Source organism: Pituophis catenifer, unplaced genomic scaffold (assembly GCF_029215685.1).
Source record: "Pituophis catenifer annectens isolate HBS135680 unplaced genomic scaffold, rPitCat1.0.hap2 SCAF_4, whole genome shotgun sequence".
NCBI classification, from domain to species: domain Eukaryota; kingdom Metazoa; phylum Chordata; class Lepidosauria; order Squamata; family Colubridae; genus Pituophis; species Pituophis catenifer.
Genome location: NW_027256884.1, coordinates 122,061,643 through 122,086,667, shown reverse-complemented (window position 1 = coordinate 122,086,667; position 25,025 = coordinate 122,061,643). Strand labels below are relative to the sequence as shown.

At 42.5% G+C, this 25,025-nt stretch overlaps 1 protein-coding gene across 1 annotated transcript in view; it reads left to right on the top strand.

Annotated features, from left to right (window-relative positions):
• Positions 1-25,025, top strand: part of TYR (tyrosinase) — a 72,659-nt gene that overhangs the window by 47,156 nt on the left and 478 nt on the right. The window contains exons 4-5 of the mRNA XM_070944017.1: positions 13,086-13,267; positions 17,823-17,825. Coding sequence (XP_070800118.1) covers positions 13,086-13,267; positions 17,823-17,825 — 185 coding nt within the window. The remainder of the gene's footprint in view (positions 1-13,085; positions 13,268-17,822; positions 17,826-25,025) is intronic.

Below are 25,025 nucleotides of genomic sequence, written 5' to 3'. Positions count from 1 at the left end.
TACCTCTTTACTATTCAGTGAAGTATCCTAATGTTGAAGGATTTTTTTGCAAAAGCCTGAAACAAAAAGGCCACTGTTTTAAAGAATTAAATGATAATGCCATTCTTAAAGCAGCTACCTACCCCCTTTTGTCCAATTTGAGTGGTTTTAATGAGCAATGCAAAGTCTAAATGAAATAATCATGGTTGAGGCCACTAGAAGAGAAAGAACCAGAAATTTGTATCTCCCTTGATAGAAGAATAGCAAAAGAGGGAGAGGAGGAGGAGGAGGAGGAGGAGGAGGAGGAGGAGGAGGAGGAGGAGGAGGAGGAGGAGGAGGAAAGGAAGGAAGGAAGGAAGGAAGGAAGGAAGGAAAGAAAGAAAGAAAGAAAGAAAGAAAGAAAGAAAGAAAGAAAGAAAGAAAGAAAGAAAGAAAGAAAGAAAGAAGAAACAATCCCCTTCTTATTCTAAGCTCTTAGCCCTGAAGGACCCAAGCTTTGATTCCTACTTCCACAAATGAAACAAAAAAAAATCTTACATCAGAAAGAGGAGGAGGAGGAAGAGGAGGGGGAGAGGGAGGGGGAGAGGAAGGAGAAGGAGAAAAAGGAGAAGAAGAGGAAGAGGAGGAGGAGGAGGAGGAGGAGGAGGAGGAGGAGGAGGAGGAGGAGGAGGAGGAGGAGGAGGAGGAGGAGGAGGAGGAAAGTCTAATGCACTTATTTTGAAGAGTAAAGGATACCATAAGTTGCAGCTCTGCGATATTCTGGAGGACCATATTGCTATTCCCCCAGGGTTCCTCCTTCTTCCCTTCTCTCAAGAGTAACCCATCATGTCTACTGCCCACCATCCAATTAGCACTGCATGGAAGCACTCAAGTGGGAACTCTTTGAACCTCCACCACCCTCTCCAGATTAAATGAGCCTCAGCTTTCAGCATTAGGTTTGGGAATCCAGGAATGAAGAATGAGAAATGTTGTAATCTTACTTCTCGGAGGACATCCCAAAGGTGCTTTTTTTCAAGAGGCAACTGGACTTGCTTGTTTTTCGTTGAAGATGTTTTCGCTTCTCACCCAAGAAGCTTCTTCAGCTCTGACTGGATGGTGGGGAATGGAAGGATTTATACTCCTTGCAGACAGTGGGTCAGTTGCATTATTTTAGAGAGTTGTTGAGGCCACTTGGAGGTTTATCTGTGTCATCATTTAAAATGATGAAATAATTTCCCTGATGACACAGATAAATCTCCAGATGACCTTAATGACCCCAGAGATGGGTTTCACATATTCTTAACATCGGTTCGCCCGGTGTGCATATGCTCGCTTTGCGCGCACCTTCCACACATGCACTTTGCTTGTGTGTGCGCCTTCTGTGTATGCACCTGGCCTCAAAAACATGGCTTATCACCCATGGTCGCTGCTACCAGTTCGCCCAAACCAATCTGAACCGGCTGAATACCACTACTGAATGACCCGTTAAAAGAACGCAAATGACTAGCTGTCTTCAAGGAGTATAAATCCTTCCATTCCCCATCATCCAGTCAGAGCTGAAGAAGCTTCTTGGATGAGCAGCGAAACGTCTTCAGAGAAAATCCAGAAAGTCCAGGGGCCCTTTGAAAAAAGCACCTTTGGGGCAATCATGACCTGGATGACTGAAAATCTCCGTAGACATTTCACAGAGGAGCTTTCTGACTCTCAGTTTTCCAAACTAAACCACACTTTCCAATCACACTTTCTGAAGTTTCGATTCAGGATAGGCAGCTCAAACCTTTTGCAGCGATTTGGAAAGATAGACAGAAGGCTGCATTCAAATGAACAACAAGCCAAAAGATCATGCAACCAGAGCATTTTAAAAGCATACAGTTGGGCCTGTAGCCTATTAATTAATTTATTTATTTATTTATTTTATCATATTTATATACCGCCCTACTCCCAGGGGGGCTCAGGGCGGTGAACAGCCAAGATAAAAATACAGTAACATATAAAAGTTAAAAACTATTAAAAATAGATTAAATAATTTGGGCTCAAGAACAAATCTAAAAACATCCAATTATATAAAACATTTTAAACCCAATTTAAAAGGGAGTCCAATTCAGTCCAATTCAGTGGTGGGATTCAAATTTTTTTTACTACTGGTTCTGTAGGTGCAGCTTGGTGGGAGTAGCATGGCTTGGTGGGCGTGGCTTGGTGGGCGTGGTTCGGTTGGCGTGGCAGGGGAAGGATACTGCAAAATCCCCATTTCCTCCCGATCAGCTGGGACTCAGGAGGTAGAGAATAGATGGGGCCTGTCAGAGGTGGTATTTACCGGTTCTCCAAACTACTCAAAATTTCTGCTATCGGTTCTCCAGAACTGGTCAGAACCTGCTGAAACCCACCTTTGGTCCCATTACTTAATATTGTCCAATTTTACTGTGCAAAACTCCAAATAGAAGTATTTATAACTACTGGCTATCTATCCACATACAGAGTTTATCATCAACTATTATTCCTGCCTGTTTAGAAATTGGCCGAGAGGACTATACACCAGCATTTCCTCCTCTAATAAAAAGAGTGGATTTATTTTTTTAGAACACTTGTACAGCAATCACAATCTATTCACAGAATAATTATTAGAGAAAGCAACACCCTTTGGTCCCAATTTTGTCATCCTTTATTGGTTCATTTGACCCTGATTTTGACTTTTCTTTTTTTAAAAAAAAAAAAGAAAGAAAGAAAGACAATTACATAATGTTTTCCTACTCATGGTACATTTTAATCTGGTTTTTTCAGGAAAACATATATATTTTTTCCAGTAGCTTTGGAGTGCAAAAGGATAACAGACTGTTTGGTAAGTGCAAAGGTTAGTGGCAGGCTAACTAAAATCTCATTAGCCTGAGAAGCACAGGTCCAGCCATGTTCATTGGAATGCAGAATAAATTGAATTTCCAAAATGTAGCAGGCTAACTTTCTCTGGCCCTCTGCCCAGAATTGCCAGCTAATGGCTGAAATAAGTGATTAACCACTTGAAAATTACCATGAAGCTGCATGTAACCACATTGTGTTGACTGTTTGCCACAATTTCCTGTGCACAGTTAGGACGAATTGCCGATTTTGGTTTGAGATTTCATTGCCTGAGGGTCTTCTATCCTCAAAATAAGCACCCCTGGAGATTAAGGCTAGCAGAGGGATGCATTTCTGAGATCCATTTGTTAGTCTTTTTTTTTTTTTCCTGGATTGGCTGGTTGGCTGGTTTGGTTTGTAGTGTTATTTTTTTTTTTTTAATTTGATTTATATGCCGCCCTTCTCCGGAGACTCAGGGCGGCTTACAATGCGTTAAGCAATAGCCTTCATTCTTTTGTATATTTTATACAAAGTCAGCTTATTGCCCCCACAACTGGGTCCTCAATTTACCTACCTTAGAAAGGATGGAAGGCTGAGTCAACCTTGAGCCTTGGCGAGATTCGAACCTGCAGTAATTGCAGGCATCTGGTCTTAATAACCAGCTTAATAACAGGGTGCCTTAGACCACTGTACTACCAAGGCTCTTGACTTTCTCAAAAATGCTTATGAAGAGATCTCCCTTTGTTTTATTGTCAGAATAGTATTGTCAGAAAATCAGAATGGTCAGAAAATCAACGGGGAAGCGAAATTTACAACCATGTTATTAACTTAACCATTGCAGTGATTCATGTGGCAAGAAAGGGCATAAAATGGGACAAAACTCACTTAACAACTGTCTCACTTAGCAACAGAAATTTTGGAGCCCATTGTGGTCATATCTGTACTAATGTATCCATAGAACATATGTTCCGTATCGTAATACAATTATATAAGTAAATAATAACATGAAATGTGATAAAAAGACATACAATTATAGAGTCTACCATTGAACTGGCTTCTGGAAATCCAAAAAATGAAAGCAGGATTAATGGTCAATTGAAACAGTTGTTAAAAAATATTTGAGATTCATCGCATATAGTAAATAATCAGCATACAGAGCAGTAAATAATCATTGACATTCTTTAAAATATAAACAGGAAGGAAGGAAGGAAGGAAGGAAGGAAGGAAGGAAGGAAGGAAGGAAGGAAGGAAGGAAGGAAAGGAAAAGAGATTGGAGGGTGGGGGAAAAGGAGGAAAATGCATATAGGACCATAATCTATACATAGAGATCTATAGGAGATTTCTTTCTTGCGATCTAAATATTGCTAGTTCAGGAGGGAGGGACCCACCTGGGAAAAAATAGTGGAGAAGGAAACAGGGAAAAAAGACTAAACAAAATAAAAGGATACAGAAGATCTTGGCAGGTGACTGAATAGTTTTGTGTCTATTCTTCTGGCATGAATAAAAGATGACAAAGAGATGTTGATAACCAGGCCTGACTTCTTTACAATTTAATTTAATTCTTCAATTAAAAAGCTCTAAATAACAAAACAAAATGATTGAAACGGTGTATGGATGCGATGGAAGCTAAGAAAGGGTTATAAAGACTAAAAGGTATAAAGAAGGATAGTCAATGGTGTTGGCATCGATCAGATTTTTTTTTCTTTAAATAATCTCTAATTGCTTTGGGTTACTACTTTTTTCTCCTTTATTGTTACCCCCAGTGGGAATAGCATGATGGGTAAAGCATAACTTTGCTATAAAATGTAACGTTCCCCATTTCATTAAAGTAGTCTTCATTGCATTGCTAGGAGTAACAAGAACTGCAACATTTTTTTAAAAAAAAACCACACCATCATTTTCAGTTATTAAATCCAATCTATTTTTGTGCAGCTTTTGTAAAGCTTTATGGAGTTCATCATTGATGAAAGTTAAAATATATTTTATTTTGTTTTCCCGGGCACGTTAATTTCATTCCTGCAAAGAAACTTCCTTAGCCCATATTGACTAATAGGATTACATTACCCTATATAGAAAGCACGGGCCCTAAATTCATAAATTCTCACCATGAAGAATTCAGTTCCTCCTCCAGCAGTCTGGAGCCTGAGCAGTGGAAGTTAGAGAGAAATTCTGTCTGGCAAAACAAGCTGAGCTGGAAATCGCAAGACAATTGTGTAACTGTTTCAGTAATTAATATTCCCTTTGATGTTCAAATTAATCATTAAAAATCTGGTACGGTAATTTCCATAGTCCGTGCCCTAGGTAACTAGTTTGATATAAGACAACAAGGAATACAGTACAAGGTTTAGATAATAACAAAGGCTAAAATGCCAATTCCCCTTTCATTTTGAGGCTAGAAATTCATCAAGGCTCTAGAATAGTATTTCTCAACCTTGGCAACTTTTGAGATGTGTGGACTTCAGCTCCCAAAATTCTTTCTTTGCATGTTTTCTTTCAATCTCCTTATTCATGATACCTAAAAAAAAAATCTTTGATTTCTACGTTGACATCCATTTTTAATATTTTCTGAATCAAACAATATATCAGAGCAGCTGCCAAAAAAGCAAACACAATTCTAGGCCAGGGGTGAAATGCTCCCGGTTCGGACCGGATCGCCCGATCCGATAGCGATGGCAGCGGGTGGTTCGGAGAACGGGTAGCAAAAATCCCTGCCCCCCGCCCCATGCCCAGCTGAGCTACACGATCATCAGAGGTTTTTTTTTTTACTTTTAAAAGCACTTTTTCTTTGGCCGAAAAAATGCTTTTAAAAGTAAAAAAAAAAAAAAGCCTCTGATGATTGCGAGGCTCAGCTGGGATCATCAGAGCCTTTTAAAAGCATGTTTTCTACAACCTCTTCGAAGAGGTTGTAGAAAAAATGCTTTTAAAAGGCTCTGATGATCCCAGTTGAGTTGCCTGATCATCAGAGGCTTTTTTTTTTACTTTTAAAAGCAAAAAAAATGTTTTTAAAAGAAAACAAAAGCCTCTGACGATCAGGCAACTCAGCTAGGATCATCAGAGCCTTTTAAAAGCATTTTTTAACAACCTCTTCGGCGGAAGAGGTTATAGAAAAAATGCGTTTAAAAGTTAAAAAAAAAGTTGGTCACACCCACCCAGTCACATTACACCTCCACCACCAAGCCATGCCCACAGAACTGGTAGTAACAAATTTTAGATTTCACCACTGTCCTAGGCTGCATTAACAGAGGGATAGAATCAAGTTCATGTGAGATGTTAGTACCACCAGTGGTGGGTTCCTCCCGGTTCGGTCCGGTTCGGCCGAGCCGGTAGCAGTGACGATATGATGTCACCGAACCGGTTCTCCCCCCCGCCCTCCCAGCCACCCACCCACCCACGTTATTCTTACCTTTTATTTGGTCCCACCCCCAATCTATTGCTGCCTCCTGAGTCCCAGCTGATGACTAGAAGGAAAAAAACTGTTTAAACTCTTGCCGCGGGGCTTCAAAGGGCCATCCTACAGCTGATCAGTGTTAAAAGCAAACAAATGAGTCAGGTCGTAAGTGCGAGGACTGGTCGTAAGTGCAAGGACCTTCCAGAAATGACTCTGACCAGCTAGCCACGCCCACCTAGTCACATGACCTCCAAGCCACACCCACAAAATAAGCCACGCCCACAGAACCGGTAGTAAAAAAATTTAGAACCCACCCCTGAGTACCACACTTGGAATATTGCATCCAGTTTTGGTCACCATGACATCAAAAAGTTGTTGAGACTCTGGAAAGAGTGGAGAGAAGGGCAACAAAGATGATTAGGGGGCTGGAGGCTGAAACATGAAAAATGTTGCAGGAATTGGGTGGTCTAGTGAAAAGAAGGACTAGGGGAGACATGACAGCAGCCTTCCAACATTTGAGGGGCTGCCACAAAGAAGAGGGTGTTAACCTATTCTCCAAAGCACCTGAAGGCAGAACAAGAAGCAATGGATGGAAACTAATCAAAGAGAGATCCAACCTAGAAATAAAGAGAAATTTCCTAACAGTGAGAACGATCAATCAGTGGAGTGACTTGCCTTCAGAAGTTGTGGCTGCTCCATCACTGGAGGCTTTCAAAAAGAGACTGGACAGCCAATGGTCTGGAAAGGTATAGGGTCTCCTACCTGAGCAGGGGGTTGGACTAGAAGACCTCCAAGGTCTCTTCCAACTCGGTTATTCTATTATATCCGATCCTAGTACTTCTTGGCAATCCCCCAAACATGATAAAATTGATTGGTTCCATTGATTCCATCTCCAACTCCTATTTGATATTCCTTCTAAACTTTAGAAAAAGTTTTTTAAAAACTTTAGTTTTTTGCCCTATCTTATCACCATGGTGAAGAGAAGCAGTTGTGAAATGAGTGACATGGTTGTTAAGAATGCTGCACGGGCATAAATGTGAGGATGGTCATAAGTGTGAGGACCAATCAAAAGTGCGAGGACCTGTCAGAAATGATTTTTTTCAGCCCTCTGAGTAGTCCCTATACACATAGCCATGGCCACCCGGTCACATGACCAGCTAGCCACGCCCACCCAGTCACATGACCTCCAAGCCACGCCCACAAAATAAGCCATGCCCACAGAACCTGTAGTAAAAAAATTTAGAACCCACCCCTGGTTGGGGGTCACCACAACATGAGGAACTGTATTAAAGGGTCGCGGCATTAGGAAGGTTGAGAACCACTGTTCTAAAGCTTTGGCAATTTAAAAAATTGTGCATGATACTCTGATTATGCTCCAGTTCATCAAATTGCCCCTAAACTCTGTGAGATCAGAATGCATCAGCTATTATTAGATCTCTCTAATCCTATTGTGAACAGATTCACTTGTGGTCCTTTGCCTGCTCGTTGGCTAAACGAAGGGGAGAAATTTAGAAGCTCTCATTGCTACTACTCACTTTAGGGCAAATGTAACTATGTCCCTGAGCTGCTATATATATAATCAAGAACCTTGTGACCCAGGGGTGAGTTCTACTTACCTTTACTACCGGTTCGCAATGGGACCGCTTGCTTCGCTTGTGTGCGCTTCTGTGCATGCGCAGAAGCTTCCTGATGACGTCGGGGTCAGTGGGTGGAGCCTCCCACCGGTTTTACTATCGGTTCTATAGAATCGGTCCAAACCAGGGGCAACACACCACTGTTACGACCACACTAACGTGCAACATTCATGGGAAATTAGAATAAATGAGCACACACCACCCATTTTTCCATGCATTGTGTTAAACATGAAGGGGTCCCAATGGCTCAGTGGTTAAAGATGCTGAGCTTACCAGCTCTAAACTGATTGCCCAGGTTCGAGACCCGAGCACTACATGATGGGGTAAGCTCCCGTTCCTTGCTCCAGCTCCTGCCCACCTAGCAGCTTGAAAGCATGAAAATGTGACTAGACAAATAGCTACCACTTCAGTGGGAAGTTAACAGCGTTCCATGTGGCTCAGCATATAGTCATGCTGGTCACATGACCACGGAAAGGTGGTCTTCAGACAACGCAGACTCCCTCAGCTAAGAAACAGAGATGAGCAGAGCCCCCTAGAGCTAGACACAACTTTTATTGAACATGTGGATGGGCTCATCTGAACCGCACAGAAACAAGGCAGACAGCCTGAAGTATAACTGTGCCTCTAAAGCTGCTCTGTACAATCAGGAACCTATTGACCACTTTGATGTGCAAAACTCATGGGAAGTTAGAAGAAATGGGCACAGGTCATCCATTTTTCCATGCATTTGTGTTGCAGTGGCACAGTGGTTAGAGTGCAGCACTGCAAGCTACTTCTGCTGATGACCAGCTGCCTGCAGTTTGGCAGGTCGAATCTCACCAAGTGTTCTGACCTAGGCTTCCTGAGACAGTAAAAAGCACACAATTAGTCCCAAAAACCCTCTTTTTATTTCAACAGCTGTGAATTCTGTTCATTCACAGCCCGTAATGAGTCATAAATAGTTTGTAAAGAGTCCGACAGAGTTTGCCACAGTCCTTCGGGATAAGGCTGATAAGCACCCACCTTTATCTCCCTTGACACGCTGCCAAAGACCTAATTGGCAATTAGCTTTGCAAGGCCACACGGGGCACAGAATCAAAACGGAGCTTTAGAATTTAAATCGACCAGAACGAACAAAGTTGCTTCCTGCAAAGGCTCAGGTGCCTTTGCTCCTCCTTTATGTCTTATGGGAGGGGCCAATCATCTCCAAGCCGTACTCCCGAGTTGTCCCTTTTGTCTTAACTGTTCTTGCCTTCTGGCAGCTCTGTGCATGTGCGCACTGGGAACAGGCTCCCCCTGTTCCTCTGCCTCGCTGATGTCTGACTCTGGAGGCTCCGGAGGCACCACATAACTTCCAGATGGCACTGGCCCCATCTCTGCCTCTGATTCAGAGCCCTCGTCCGAGCCTTCCCCAGACTCCAGGACTGGCCCATGTTCCTCCCCAACCTCCTCACTGTCCAACTCTGCTGTCAGCTCTGCAGGCCGCTGGCGGACCACAACACCAAGGCTCAAGGTTGACTCAGCCTTCCTTCCATCCTTCCGAGGTGGGTAAAATGAGGACCCAGATTGTTGGGGGCAATAGGCTGACTCTGTAAACTGCTTAGAATGGGCTGTAAAGCACTATGAAGTAGTATATAAGTCTGAGTGCTATTGGGAGGGAAGGAAGGAAGGAAGGAAGGAAGGAAGGAAGGAAGGAAGGAAGGAAGGAAGGAAGGAAGGAAGGAAGGAAGGAAGGAAGGAAGGAAGGAAGGGTTTGATCCTAAGTGCTATTGTTATTTATTGAACATGTGGATGGACTCATCTGCACAAGGCAGAAAACATGAATGTTTACACAAGTGTAGTGGTTGTCTCCTTTCATTTTCGAAACTGTTATCTGTGTGTAACTCCAGAAGTAAGCAAACACTTCACAGAGTCAAGAATCCATAACACTCAGGGTACTGTGTTAGAGTCCTTCCAAATTTGAATAAGTTGCCTTATAGTTTTATAGCTTCTCTTGCATGATGTAAACCTCCCATTTAGATTTCCTGCAGAAAAACACTTTCCACAGGGTCTTTTCACTAGGGCCCTCAAGTTGCAAGTCCCTAAGGATGTTTCTTTGTTAGCTTTCAACTGCAGAGTTAAAGCAATTCTTGAGTTTCTGTTGGACTTGCTTTACTTTGCTTTCATGATTATTCATGGTGATTGGTCAGGTTCCTTGGCGCAGCCCAAAAGCAATTCTTTCCCAGCCACCAATCTCCCAGTGTCACTTTAACAAGATTTATTAAGACAAAAAGAAATGTAGTTTACTAAGACGTCCAGCAACTTCCCATTTAAGAGCAATACAACTTACAGCTACAACTGAGCCCAAAATTTCCATTGCTAAGCAAGATAGTTTGTTAAGTGAGTTTTGTCCCATTTTATGACCTTTCTTGCCATGGTTGTTAAGTGAATCACTGCAGTTGTTAAGTTAGTAGCATGGTTGTTAAGTGAATTTACCCCAGGTTGATTCACTTACCCCAGGGCTAGAACCCCAGGGCTGTTTTAGGCCCAGTGCTCTTCAACATCTTCATCAATGACTTGGACGAGGGGATAGATGGTGAACTCATCAAATTTGCAGATGACACCAAGCTGGCAGGAATAGCCAACACTCCAGAAGATAGGCTCAAGATATAGAAGGATCTTGACAGACTTGAACATTGGGCTCTATCTAACAAAATGAAATTCAACAGTGAAAAAAACAAGGTTCTACATTCAGGGAAGAAAAACCAAATGCACAGGTACTGTATATGTGGTACCTTGCTCAATAGTAGTAACTGTGAGAGGGATCTTGGAGTCCTAGTGGACAACCATTTAGATATGAGCCAGCAGTGTGCAGCAGCTGCCAAAAAACCCAACACATTTCTGGGCTGCATTAACAGAGGGATAGAATCAAGATCACGTGAAGTGTTAATACCACTTTATAATGCCTTGGTAAGGCCACGCTTGGAATACTGCATTCAGTTTTGGTCGCCACGATGTAAAAAAGATGTGGGGACTCTAGAAAGAGTGCAGAGAAGAGCAACAAAGATGATTAGGGGACTAGAGGCTAAAACATATGAAGAACAGTTGCAGGAACTGGGTATGTCTAGTTTAATGAAAAGAAGGACATGATAGCAGTGTTCCAATATCTCAGGGGTTGCCACAAAGAAGAGGAAGTCAAGCTATTCTCCAAAGCCCCTGAGGGCAGGACAAGAAGCAATGGGTGGAAACCAATCAAGGAGAGAAGCAACCTAGAACTAAGGAGGAATTTCCTGACAGTTAGAACAATTAATCAGTGGAACAACTTGCCTGCAGAAGTTGTGGATGCTCCACCACTGGAAATTTTTAAGAAGACGTTGGATAACCATTTGCCTGAAGTGGTGTAGGGTTTCCTGCCTAAGCAGGGGGTTGGACCAGAAGACCTCCAAGGTCCCTTCCAACTCTGTTATTCTATTCTAATCTGGCTTCCCTTTGGACCTTACTTGTCAGAAGGTCACACGAGGGGATCACGTGATCCCGGGGACACTGCAACCGTCATAAATGCATGCCATTTGCCAATTGTCTGAATTTTGATCACGTGACCACAGGGATGCTGCAATGGTAAATTAAGTGTGAAAAATGATCACAAGTCACTTTTTACGTGCCGTCGTAACTTCAAATGAACATTAAACAAACGGCTGTAAATTGAAGACTATCTGTAGAGTTTATTTGAATGTTTAGTGACATTCAAAGGTATAACATACCTGGAAGAAGGGAGCTATCCCTCACTTCCAAAGTTATGATGTCCTCTCCAGCAGACACATGATCACACCTCAGACACTCAGCAACACAACATTTATGCCCATTTGCAGAACCCCTAGGATCACATTTTATTTATTTATTTATTTTATTTTATTTTATTTATATACCGCCCTTCTCCCGAAGGACTCAGGGCGGTGAACAGCCATAATAAAAGCAATGTACAAAATAGAATTTAAAAGCAGATTAAAATAATTAAATCATAGGCCAAATTTAAAACTCTCATTTTAAAACCAATTTTAAAACCCCATTAAGATCAAATTAAAATCATTTATCCCATCGGAGCGGCTTGCTGGAATAACAGGGTCTTCACTGCATGACGGAAGGTGCGGAGGTCGGGGATCCTTCGTATGTCCGGGGGTAATTCATTCCAGAGGGCAGGGGCCCCCACAGAGAAGGGTCTCCCCCTGGGGGTCGCCAGTCTACATTGTTTGGCTGACGGCACCCTGAGGAGGCCCTCTCTGTGTGAGCGTACCGGTCGGTGGGAGGCAATCGGTGGCAGAATGCGGTCTTGTAGATAGCCAGGTCCTAAGCCATGGAGCACTTTAAAGATGGTAACCAACACCTTGAAGCGCACCCGGAAGACCACCGGGAGCCAGTGCAGCTCGTGCAAGAGGGGTGTTACATGGGAGCGACGGGTCGCCCCTATTATTACTCGCGCGGCAGCATTCTGGACCAGTTGGAGCCTCCATGAGACATGACCATCTCTCAGGACGTTTTTGCTGAAAACTGCAACTTAATTGCAATTTTCAGCAAAACTATGCCATAGTGAATAAACAGTCCGCTTAACAATCATGGCATTCATTTAATGAGCACTGCGTTAGTTTTATGAGTGCCATATTCACTTGATGACCACTGCAAAAAAGGTCATAAAATCGAGTCACTCACATGACTGAGCTGATTTAAAACCATCAGGGTCTTAAAACAGGGTCTGTTACGGTTGTGCCAGGGCTGCCTCCGTCCATTTCCTAGGAAAGAAAAATCCTTGGCTCCATAGATTTAGCGAAAAGTACTTTTACCAGGAACGAACCGAAAGCAAGAAGTTCCAGGCAAGCTCTGAGGCAAAGCGCGCGAAAAACAGCAACTTGAAATAAACTGTACAGACCAACCCGCTTGTAGCTAGGCAACCAGAGGGCTGCTGCATACCAAAGCTAGAAGAAATGGCCTTGGAGAGGGAAGTAAAGCCCAGGCCGTAGTTGCAAAGCTGCAATGAAAAATTCTCCACTGATCCCTCCCCCTTTTTCTATGACAGTAAGCAGAAGGCTAGCTGACAGGTTGTTATGTCAAGGACCACCTGTGCCCAAGATTTTCTGAATTTCTAATGGTCTTCCGGTGGACTGTCCAGGTAGGTGTTTTCACCATTCTCATGGAAACCTGCAGTTGATCTCCTGCATCTGGATCTATCTAGGACCAACATGGACATTCGTTCCTACCTATTTTAGATTTGAAAAGCATCGTTGTTTCCTTTGTTGAAATATTCATATCAAACTTTCCTTCCACAGCATTTATGAACAGTGGCTCCGGAGACACAAACCCCTGCTTCAGGCCTACCCCGAAGCCAACGCTCCTATTGGACACAACCGGGGATATTTCATGGTCCCGTTCATTCCTCTCTATAGGAATGGGGAATTCTTCATTTCATCCAAAGAATTGGGCTACGACTACGAGTATCTCCTGGAACCAGGTAATCTGATCCCTCACTCTAAGGAGGACCAGTAGAGGCAATGCGATATGCATTTTTGTACCAGTCTTTATTTTGATTCATGGGCTCATCAGGACCCTCAGAAATAAGATCCCATTGAGAAGAATAATACAGGTAGTCCCCAAGGTATAACAGTTCACTGAGTGACTTTTTGAAGTTCCCTAAAAAAAGTGACTTACAATTTATGCCAGGTGTCTGAAGGTTGATCACATAATTGTGGGGATACAGCAATGGTCATAAGCATGATGTCAAGCTTCCAAGTAATACATCCCCTTCAATGAGAACTCCGAGGCAGGCATATTCCTCAAATAACATTTTATTGGGACATATCCAATTGGCACAGTCTTGGTGGAAAACTGGCTCTAGGTTCCCTCCAGTTTTACACCCAATTAGAATAGAATAGAATAGAATAGAATAGAATAGAATAGAATAGAATAGAATAGAATAGAATAGAATAGAATAGAATAGAATAGAATAACGGAGTTGGAAAGGACCTTGGAGGTCTTCTAGTCCAACCCCCTGCTTCGGCAGGAAACCCTACACCACTTCAGACAAATGGTTATCCAACATCTTCTTAAAAACCTCCAGTGTTGGAGCATTCACAACTTCTGCAGGCAAGTTGTTCCACTGATTAATTGTTCTCACTGTCAGGAAATTTCTCCTTAGTTCTAAGTTGCTTCTCTCCTTGATTAGTTTCCACCCATTGCTTCCTGTCCTGCCCTCAGGGGCTTTGGAGAATAGCTTGACTCCCTCTTCTTTGGTGCAGCCACTGAGATATCAGAACATTGCTATCATGTCTCCCCTAGTCCTTCTTTTCATTAAACCAGACCTACCCAATTCCAGCAACCGTTTGTTATATGTTTTAGCCTCCAGTCCCCTAATCAACTGTGTTGCTCTTTTCTGCACTCTTCCCAGAGTCTCCACATCTTTTTTACATCGTGGTGACCATTAAAAGTAAAACTTTGTCACTTCCCCTCCCCCAAGTCACAAGTCACAAGTCCCCGGTCACCTGATCTAATCAGCATGTAGTCCAGTTGCTAGGTGACCTCACTCTCCATCTTTCGAATACCTGCATGAGCGTCCTTGATTCCCAGGGGAAAGAATTTTATTTAGGGCTACAACACCCCAGTTATCTCTACACCGCCATCCCTGGCCCCTTGCTCCAGGCTGTGTCAGAAGAAAAACTTCCCTAGAGAAAAGCTACAAAAAGTAAATGGCCACAGTTAAGCCAGCTTCAGGGCTAACAAATGAAAAACAGTCATAAGTCACTTTTTCAGTGCTGTTGTAACTTTGAAATTTTTTTTACTACCGGTTCTGTGGGCGTGGCTTGGTGGGCATGGCAGGAAAAAGATACTGCAAAATCTCCATTCCCACCCCACTTCAGGGGAAGGATTCTGCAAAATCCCCATTCCCACCCCACTCCAGGGGAAAGACACTGCAAAATCCCCATTCCCTCCCCATTCCAGGGGAAGGATTCTGCAAAATCTCCATTTCCACCCCACTCCAGGAGAAAGATACTGCAAAATCCCCATCCCCACCCCACTCCAGGAGAAAGATACTGCAAAATCCCCATCCCCACCCCACTCCAGGAGAAAGATACTGCAAAATCCCCATTCTCTCCCCACTCCAGGGGAAGGATTCTGCAAAATCTCCAATCCCACCCCATTCCAGGGGAAGGATACTGCAAAATCCCCATTCCCACCCCACTCTGGGGCCAACCAGAGGTGGCATTTGCCAGTTCTCTCGAACTACTCAAAATTTCCGCTACCGGTTCTCCAGAACCTGTCAGAACCTGCTGGATTTCACCCCTGCTTTGAACAGTTACTAAACATACCATTGTAAGTTGAGGACTACCTATGTATGTGTGCATTCTGTTTGCTTGCTCTGCTCTTCAAAGGTGCTAAATACAAGCCAAGAGTTACCTCTAAATTTGTATTCCTGTCTCTGCTGCAAAACTTCGTACAGTGCATTTTAGCATTGGCAGAAAAATGCATTCTAGAGCCCGGAGACCAGTTACCAAGGATGACAGGGAATGTTTCAGTCCCAGTAATGTTTAAATCTCTTTTCCTCCCACCCTCTCTCGCCACCACATCCCATCCGACACCAGTAGGCATTCTGCCAGACTAATCGTCTGCCCAACGCTTTTTCAGGAAACCATTTAATCTTCTGTCGTGGGGGAATGGAGAGAGAGAGTTACAGTATTTTTAGCAAATAGGTCAGGTACTAATCAATTCCATATAGGGCCTCTGCTACCTTCCACTTTAACTACCTCACTCTTCAGCTAAATGCAGTTTGTTTCTTTTTAAAAGTAAAGTTTCCTTGAAGTAGAATTATTTTTTTTTCCTGGTTGGCTAACAAGTCCTAGTTTTCTCTTCATTCCGTCGGTGCCATTTCTCCCAACTTTACATGTTAAATTAGTTTGAGAGCAAGCTGTAAACCCACTGCTGCCTTTTTCCAGCTCCCAAACCATGGTTTCGATAGGCTCTAGATCAGAGGTGGGTTTCAGCAGGTTCTGACCAGTTCTGGAGAACCGGTAGCGGAAATTTTGAGTAGTTCGGAAAACCGGTAAATACCACCTCTTGACTGGCCTCGCCCCCATCTATTCTCTGCCTCCTAAATCCCAGCTGATCGGGAGGAAATGGGGATTTTGCAGTAACTTTCCCCTGGATTGGGGAGGGAATGGAGATTTTACAGTATCCTTCCCCTGGAGTGGGGTAGGAATGGAGATTTTACAGTATCCTTCCCCTGCCATGCCCACCAAGCCACGCCCACCAAGCCATACCATGCCACCAAGCCACACCCACAGAACCAGTAGTAAAAACTTTTGAAACCCACCACTGCTCCAGATCATTGGTGGGTTTCTACCAGTTCACCCCGGTTCAGGCAAACTGGTAGCGGCGGCAGTGGGAGGCTCCGCCCACCCACCTGGACATCATCATCAAGGTTCTGCAAATCAGCAGAGGTTTTGCACATCAGCAAAGCGTGTGCGCACGCACACTCACAGTTCCGAACCGGTAGGAAGGTAAGTGAAAAAACCACTACTGCTCCAGATTGCTGGGTTTAAATAATCAATCCAATATCCTGTGGTTTGCCCAAATCTAGATGTTTGATAGGATAAGAATTTGAGAAGATAGAAGGGAGGAAGAAGTTCAAACTTCATTTCAATAACTGTAGGAATAGGACCGGCAGAACCTGGGGCTGGAATCAAGACAGGAATCAGCCTAGAATCATTAAGTTCCCACAAAGGGTCTAAATCTAATCTCTCTTGGATTCTGTTAACTCTTATCTAGCACCTAGTGCTGACCATTAGTTGACTAGCTACTTTGGGCATGAGCAATAAATCAGCTTAACTGGAACTTACTGTGTGATTGTGATTCTTCCTGCCTGATAATAACACCAAACCGATGTGCACATATATGTATACCACAGGTGAAATCCAGCCGGTTCTCACCGGTTCGCCCGAACCGTTAGTAATTTTCTTAGACAGTTCAGAGAACCTGTTAAAAATAAAGTGCAAGAGAGATTTTCTTTTTCCCCTCGCTCTCTCCCTTCAGTTAATAGCTCCACTTAACAGCAGCTGGAATGCAGCCAATACGTGCTGACTCAAGTCAATAAACAACAGAAACTGACAGGATTAGGGCAGGGAAATCCATCAATCACCCATCTAGGGATTCCTTTTGGGGTGTACTTCCCTCACTCTTTTTGAAAGCCTCTAGTGATGGAGCACCCACAACTTCTGAAGGCAAGCTATTCCATTGGTTAATTGGTCTCAGCCTTAAGAAATTACTCCTTAGTCCTAGGTTGCTTCTCTCTTTGGTTAGTTTCCATCCACTGTTTCTTGTTGTGCCTTTTGGTGCTTTGGAAAATAGATTAACTCCCTCATTTTTGTAGGAGGCCCTCAAATTTCCCGACAGAACAATTAATCAGTGGAGCAACTTGCCTGAAGAAGTTGTGAATGCTCCAACACTGGAAGTTTTTAAGAAGATGTTGGATAACCATTTGTCTGAAGTGGTGTACGGTTTCCAAGGTCCTTTCCAACTCTGTTATTCTATTCTATTCTAAATATTGGAACAGTGCTATTTTATTTTGCTATTTATTGTGAGTTGGACTAAGGAGAAATTTCCTAAGGGTGAGACCAATCAAGTTGGCCATGCCCACCCAGTCACATGACCCATTTCCCACAGAAAACACCGGGAGCTACAAAACCTGGACAGGTGTGGCTGGGGGGGGGGAGGCTCATGTGGGAGTGACATTGAGTTGGCCATGCCCAGCCACTTACATGGCCACCCAGCCATGCCTAGCCACTCACGCCCACCCAGCCACGCCCACAGAACTGGTAGTTAAAAAAAATCACCATTGGTATAAATATATATATATATGTTTTCTCAGGTTTTCGCGGGTGTTTGTATGTAGGTCTTTGGTTATTCGGGTCTTCTCCCACGTAAAATTGGAAGTGTCTTGGCGACGTTTCGACGAAGTCTCATTCATCATCTTCAGGCTGGTGTTCTCGGCTTCGTGCTTCCAGGAGCAATGTGAGATCGCAGCTGTCTCTTCCTTTTAACTGCTAGTGGGGGTGTTAGCTGATTGGGTGGGAACTTGGCTGTGTTCTGATTGGGTAGAGGTGTGTTCTGATTGGTTAGAGGCTTGGCTGTGCTCTGATTGGATGGGGGGTTGGTTGTGCTCTGATTGGCTGGGTGTGTGTTCTGTTTGGGTGGGGGCTTGGTTGTGCTCAGCTTAGTCTGAGTTGTAGGGGGATTTGAGCTGGTGAGCTGCGTTGTTGTTGTTTGGCTTCGTGTTTGTGGCCGTGCGAGCTCTTCATGGTGGGTGTCAGTCTGCTTCATGTATGGATTGGAGGGGTTTAAAGTGGCTAATGATGCAGCTGCGGTCTGGCTTCTGGTCCTTGGTCGTGGCTCATTATCAGTGTGGGTTTGAGTCTGCTTTCTGCGTGGATGTGTGGTGGTGACATCCTGTGTGGCTCTCGTGAGTGTGGGTCTGGTGTCATTCGTCGTGTTAGGGACTCGTTTGTCAATAAGGGCGGGTTTCCAAATGGCTGGTAGGCGGGAGGTATCGTCTCGTTTGTTCATGCTGTGTGGGCGTTTTTCTATCTCGATGGCTTCTCTGATTATTCTGTTGTTAAAGTGTTCAGTTTTGGCGATAGTTCTGGTCTTTTTAAAGTCAATATCATGTCCTGTGGCTTTAAGGTGTTGGACCAGGGAAGAAGTTGGTTCCTCTTTTCTGACTGAGTTCTTGTGTTCTTCTATGCGTGCACTTATTCGTCTGTTGGTTTGTCCGATGTATGTGGTGGGGCAGGCGGTGCATGGGATTTCATATACTCCTTGATTTTCTAACTCAATTTTGTCTTTGGGGTTCCTTAGGATGGTGGATATTTTTCGGTTTATGCAGAATGCTGTCTTGATGTTATGTTTGTGGAGGATTTTGCTTATTCTGTCTGTGGTGCCTTTTATGTATGGGAGGAGGGCTTTGCCGTTTTCTTGTTCTCTGTCTTGGATTTTAGTGGGGGTTTCTTTTTGGATTAGGTTGGTGATCTTATTTCTTTGAAATCCATTGGATGTTAGTACGTTAGTGAGAGTGTGTAGTTCGGTTTTTAGGTGTTGTTCGTCAGCTAAGCGTTTTGTTCTGGAAATGAGTGTCTTGGCTACAGAGTTGATCTGGGCAGGGTGGTGGTGTGAGAGTGTGTGCAGATAGCGGTTTGTGTGTGTTTTCTTCTGGTAGATAGTGTGTCCTAGGGAGCCATTGGATTTTCTGTAGACTAAGACATCCAGGAAGGGAAGTTGGTTGTTCGCTTCTGTTTCCATGGTGAACTGTATTTTGGGGTGTAGGCTGTTGAGGTGTGTGAGGAAGTTGTCCAGTTTTTCTTTCCCATGTGGCCAGATTATGAAGGTGTCGTCCACACCTTCATAATCGTCGCCAAGACACGTCGCCAAGACACTTCCAATTCTACGTGGGAGAAGACCCGAATAACCAAAGACCTACATACAAACACCCGCGAAAACCTGAGAAAACAAATATATATATATATATATATATATATATATATATATATATATATATATATATATATATATATATATAATACTTTTTTAGTCAGGGTTTTTTCCTATGTAGATCAAGTTGTTTACATGGCCATAGTGGGGTGATATCTCAAATCACCACTTTCAGGCTTTGTCAGACATCTTGTGTTGTTTGTTCTGAGACTTATGGGAGACTGGGATAGCACTATTTCTGTCTTTTTGGACTTCATCGGCCAGCCACACCCATATTTTATGACTCCTCCCTGTAAATCACCCCACTATGGCCATGTAAACAACTTGATCTACATAAGAAAAAACCCTGACTAAAAAAAGTATTATACATTTGAACCTATGAATTAAAAGAATAAATATTTGACCTTTACAGGGAGGAGTCATAAAATATAGGTGTGGCTGGCCGATGTCCAAAAAGACAGAAATAGTGCTATCCCAGTCTCCCATAAGTCTCAGAACAAACAACACAAGATGTCTGACAAAGCCTGAAAGTGGTGATTTGAGATATCGCCCCACTATGGCCATGTAAACAACTTGATCTACATAGGAAAAAACCCTGACTAAAAAAGTATTATACATTTTATACTCATATTTAAATGATTGTCCACTAGGACTCCAAAATCCCTCACACCATTACTATTATTGAGCAAAGTATATGTGGTACTTTGCTCAATAATAGTAATTGTGTGAGGGATTTTGGAGTCCTAGTGGACAATCATTTAAATATGAGCCAGCCATGTGTGGCAGCAGCCAAAAAAAGCCAACACAGTTCTAGGCTGCATAAACAGAGGGATAGAATCAAGATCATGTGAAGTGTTCATACCACTTTATGATTCCTTGGTAAGGCCGCACTTGGAATACTGCATCCAGTTTTGGTCGCCATGATGTAAAAAAGATGTGGAGACTCTAGAAAGAGTGCAGAGAAGAGCAACAAAGATGATTGGGAGACTGGAGGCTAAAACATATAATGATCGGTTGCAGGAACTGGGTATGTCTAGTTTAATGAAAAGAAGGACTGGGGTGACATGATAGCAGTGTTCCAATATCTCAGGAGCTGCCCAAAAGAAGAGGGAGTCAAGCTATTCTCCAAAGCACCTGAGGGCAGGACAAGAAGCAATGGGTGGAAACTAATCAAGGAGAGAAGCAACTTAGAACTAAGGAGAAATTTCCTGACAGTTAGAACAATTAGCCTCCAAGTCCCTTCCAACTCTGTTATTCTATTCTAATTTCTATGACACGAACCTGTGAACCTCTGTGTAGAATTGTATATACTCTTCAAGAAGAAGCGAGCCAAAGTTTTTCCTTTAAAAAATGCAGTTTAATCAACCACCACACGGAATGCTACAAAACGAGCTCCTTCTAAAGCGTTGTTTTGGGGATCCGATCTGGTGGCTCTGAAAAAAAAAAAAAACCTCTATTTAGTTCCAATGAAACAATGATGACGGTTGACCAATTGGCATTAATTAAGCGTTGAAAGCCCACAGGAACTGCCCTCTTGAGATATATGTGTTTAAATACCAATAATGTGTGACTGGAAACAAAATTAAAACGTCAAATTAACAGAAGCGATTAGAAAAAGAAAATTTTAGCCCTAAGCAATTTTGGGGGAGGTCACAGGGAAAGGAGAATAAAAGTAATTGAAAAGAGAAAGGTAGAGAAGAGGAAGGAAGAGATTTTTTTCCCCCTTCACTGCGCCTGTCCCCTCATCCTGCGGATAATATGCTGTAGCTTATTACAACTGTTATCTGCATTGACTTAATTATTCGCAGAAACAGTCAATCTTTGGAAAAGTAATTATGATTTCCTTTCAAGACTATTGGAACAGGTACCTATCAGCAGGAGAGTTCAGACCAGAAATGCACGCAGGGACATGATGGAGGTGACTGTAGTCAGATTTAGTGGGAAAAGTCTTTGATTGATAAATGACATTTTATGGTAAGAATGGCAATCTTCAGATTCATGCAGTTTCCCAGACCCATTTTTTTTAAAAAAAATCCAAGGCAAAGGGACTATTTCTGGCAGGTTTAGATTTTCTAAAAGAATTACCGTACTTGTTGGAGTATAACACGCACTTTCCCCCCCTCCCAAAAAGAGGGTGGAAATGTTAGTGCATCTTATACACCGAATACAGCCATTTTTGGCATCCTGAAACCCTGTTCCGTGGTCCCGTTTTTTGCAAACGGTAGCAATTTCCTCAGTTTCACCTTATTACTCCCTCAGAAATTAAATTGCTTCCTGAAAGTTAAGGATTCTATTTCCTGACTTGATCAAGATGGATTGGCATTGATTCAAATCTTTCCCCAGCTCTCTACCCCGTTATCTTTTAATTATGCTTGATTGGCCATATAGCTAGCCTGAATTACTTACATCAATCATCCTCTTTTAACAGTCCCATAATCCCTTGTGGGGTGGAGTCTGGGCAACTGAATGGAGCTGAGTGTTTACTGGCCGGATGCCCTTCCTGACATCAATACAGAGTTTTATTCAGCAGATATATTCTCAATGTGCCCAGAGAGAGAAATATCTGCCTCTACCTAGGATCGAACTCACAGCCCCCTGATTGTGAGGCGAGAGCGCCACCTCCAGGCCACCGCACCACTCTGAATTACTTACATCAATATACCAGAGGAATAGTCATTTTATGCTCTGCCTTTTTAACCTACTCTCATTAAGTGGCGGCATCTAACTAGCAACTGATGGATCTCAAAGAGTTAAGAAGGTCCATACCTGTTGGTCCTTGAAGAAATAGTACTTGAATGAAAGTTGACCAGAGAGAGCATCTGAGAGACAGAGATGGTCCTGTCTTTGATAGGGTTGCCAGGTGTCCACTATTTGAGTTGACAGTCCACTTTTTTCACATTATGTTCACTATTTTTTTTCATAAAATAGTGGACATTTTTTTTTATTCAAAAGCTTTATGATGAAATGGTACGTAATCTAAAGCTGTACAGTCTAAGAGAATAAGGATAGGAGAATCGCGTTTTGTCTTTTTTTTTTCATAAGTTAGAATGAGACAAAGATCGAATGCTCATTGCAATAATCACATTTTACACAACAGCGCAAAAAATGCATTAAAGCAGTTATCTTTTGATATCAAAAATGTAGTGCTGAAGTTTTTGCCGAATTTTCAAATTCTGCGAAGAAACGAGAAGAGTTGAAATCATTTTTTGAGTTTTGTGGGTCAGAATTCCATGAAGTTTTGCGCCATGTTCCAACACGTTGGTTAAGTTTGTTTAAAGCGGTCGAAAGACTTCTTTTAAACTGGATACCTCTAAAATCGTATTTTATTTCTCTTGGATCTGATGAGTGCCATAAGGTTATCTGGAACCTTATTTCGGATCAGGAAAATGAACACGCAAAGGACGATGAACTAACAATTTCAGAACTGTATTTATATTTCACGCACTTCTTCATGTCAATAATGCAAGACACCCTACTGAAGCTGGAAAGCAAGAAAATTCTTGCATGTGATCTTCACATTATCATGTGTAAGCTGCGTGATTCTCTGCAAAAAAAATACGATGAGCATGTTTTTGGAATGAAAGTTTTATTTGCCTTACATAAAAAACATTTGCCTGAGAATGCTGTGCAAAAGTTCAAGAAAGAAGCCATCAACGTGTATCAAAGAGCCATTGCATACCTAGAAAAGTGGTATAATTTCACTGATTCAGTATATGAGACGCTAAATTGTTTCAATCTAATTGATCGCAATAATCCTCCAACTTTAGAAGAAATAATGAACATCTGGTTATTATCACCATGGCGAGAAGAACTTCCACCCAACACTCACTTCGATGAAAATTCTGCCTTAGAAGAAATTCATGTTCATCTGCAGGGCGATTCATCCCTTGATAAGTGGACGTACTTTTTTAAGAAAGAGCCAGCTCCGAGTTTACTGAAACTGTTCCAGTATTGTGCATCTATTCCGGTATCAAATGCAAACATTGAACGAATTTTCAGCGTCATGGGAAATTTGTGGACTGACGAACGTAACCGACTGCTTGTACCGGCTGCGCAGTCAAATAAAAAATACACACGACAGCAAAGTAAAATGTAATTTAATATTTTACATATTATTATAATATATTTGATGTTTTGAATTTTAAGTAAAGTTTTGAAGTGATTATTTTAATACGTGTTAAAATGTTTGTAAGAAAATATATAATTTAATTGTAATTTTTTTTTATTTTTTTACTACTTAAAACTCCTCCCCCCACCCCGGTTGTCCGCTATTTTTTGGAAGCAGACCTGGCAACCCTACTTTGAATTGTCTCATACACAGCTAGTCCTCGACTTACAACAGTTCATTTAGTGAGCTTTCAAAGTTACAATGGCACTGGGAAAAGTTACTTACGACCGTTTTTCATTCTTACGACCCTTGCAACGTTTCTATTTGTCATGTGATCAAAATTCGTGACAGTTTATAAAGATTGCTAGGCGCCAATAGAAATACACGTTATTTCCATAGCAAGGAAGATAAAGCAGGAATGGTTAACTTGGTTACTTTATTTAAAGAGGAAAATGTGTTCTTATTTGGATATCACTTCTGGAATTTGTGCTTGTGAAGAAATAAATGAAACGTTGATCTTGGTTTTGTTGATTAGAAAGATTTGGTGCTATAGAAATGGCTAGTTACATATTAATGTATAAAAACAAAAAGTTGAGGCTGGAGTGTGTATCTTGCACTGAGCTAGGAAGAGTTGGAAGTCAATGCCCCCTTTTCTTTCTTTTTCTTTTTCTCTTCCCCCTTGTATTCCACACTCCCTTTTCCTGTTCCCTATCCCGCCCTTAATTTCTTATTTTCTTCTTCTTCTTCTTTTTTTTGGTATTTTATATTTTATATAATAAAATTAAAAATTACAATTAATGACTAATTAATTAATTACAATTAATGACTTATGACCGTTTTTCACTCTTATGACCATTGCAGCATCCCTATTTGTCACATGATCAAAATTTGGAATCTTGGCAACTGGTTCATATTTAGGATGTGGACAATGGGGAAAATTGATGACGGTTGCGGTGTCCTGGAGGTCACGTGTTCACACCAGGGGGCGGGTTTCAAAACCTGTCGCTACTGGTTCGCTCGTGCGTGTGATGCTGCTGCGCATGCGCAGAAGCATCCGGGCGGGTGGGCGGAGACTCCCGCAGCCACCGCTACCGGTTTGCTCGATCCGGGGCGAACCGGTAGCAACCCACCACTGGTTCATACCTTCTGCGACCTTCTGACAAGCAAAGTCACTGGGGAAGCCGGATTCACTTAACAGCCATGTTAGCAACTTAACAGCGGCAGTGATTCACTTAACAACTGTGGCAAGGAAGGTCAAAAAAAGGGGGCAAAACACATTTAACAATTGTCTCACTTAGCAACGGAAATTGTCATAAATCCAGGATTACCTGCATATAGAAAAAAGGTTGCTCTGTTCATTACTAATACTTCTGTGTTGGAAGTGCTTCCATGATGAAAGGATTTGCTGGTGACATCACTGTAGCCCGGGGGACATCCAGTCTGGGCTCTTTTCATGTCCCCATTAAGTTGCCCAGCAAAGTGATACCCATTTATCTACTCACAGTTGCTCACATTCAAAACGCTGGGTCGGCAGGACCTGGAGCACATGATGGGAGCTTACTCCATCCCATGGCAGCAACAGGTCTCGAACACAAGCCTGTCAAATCATCAGCCCAGCATTCTAACC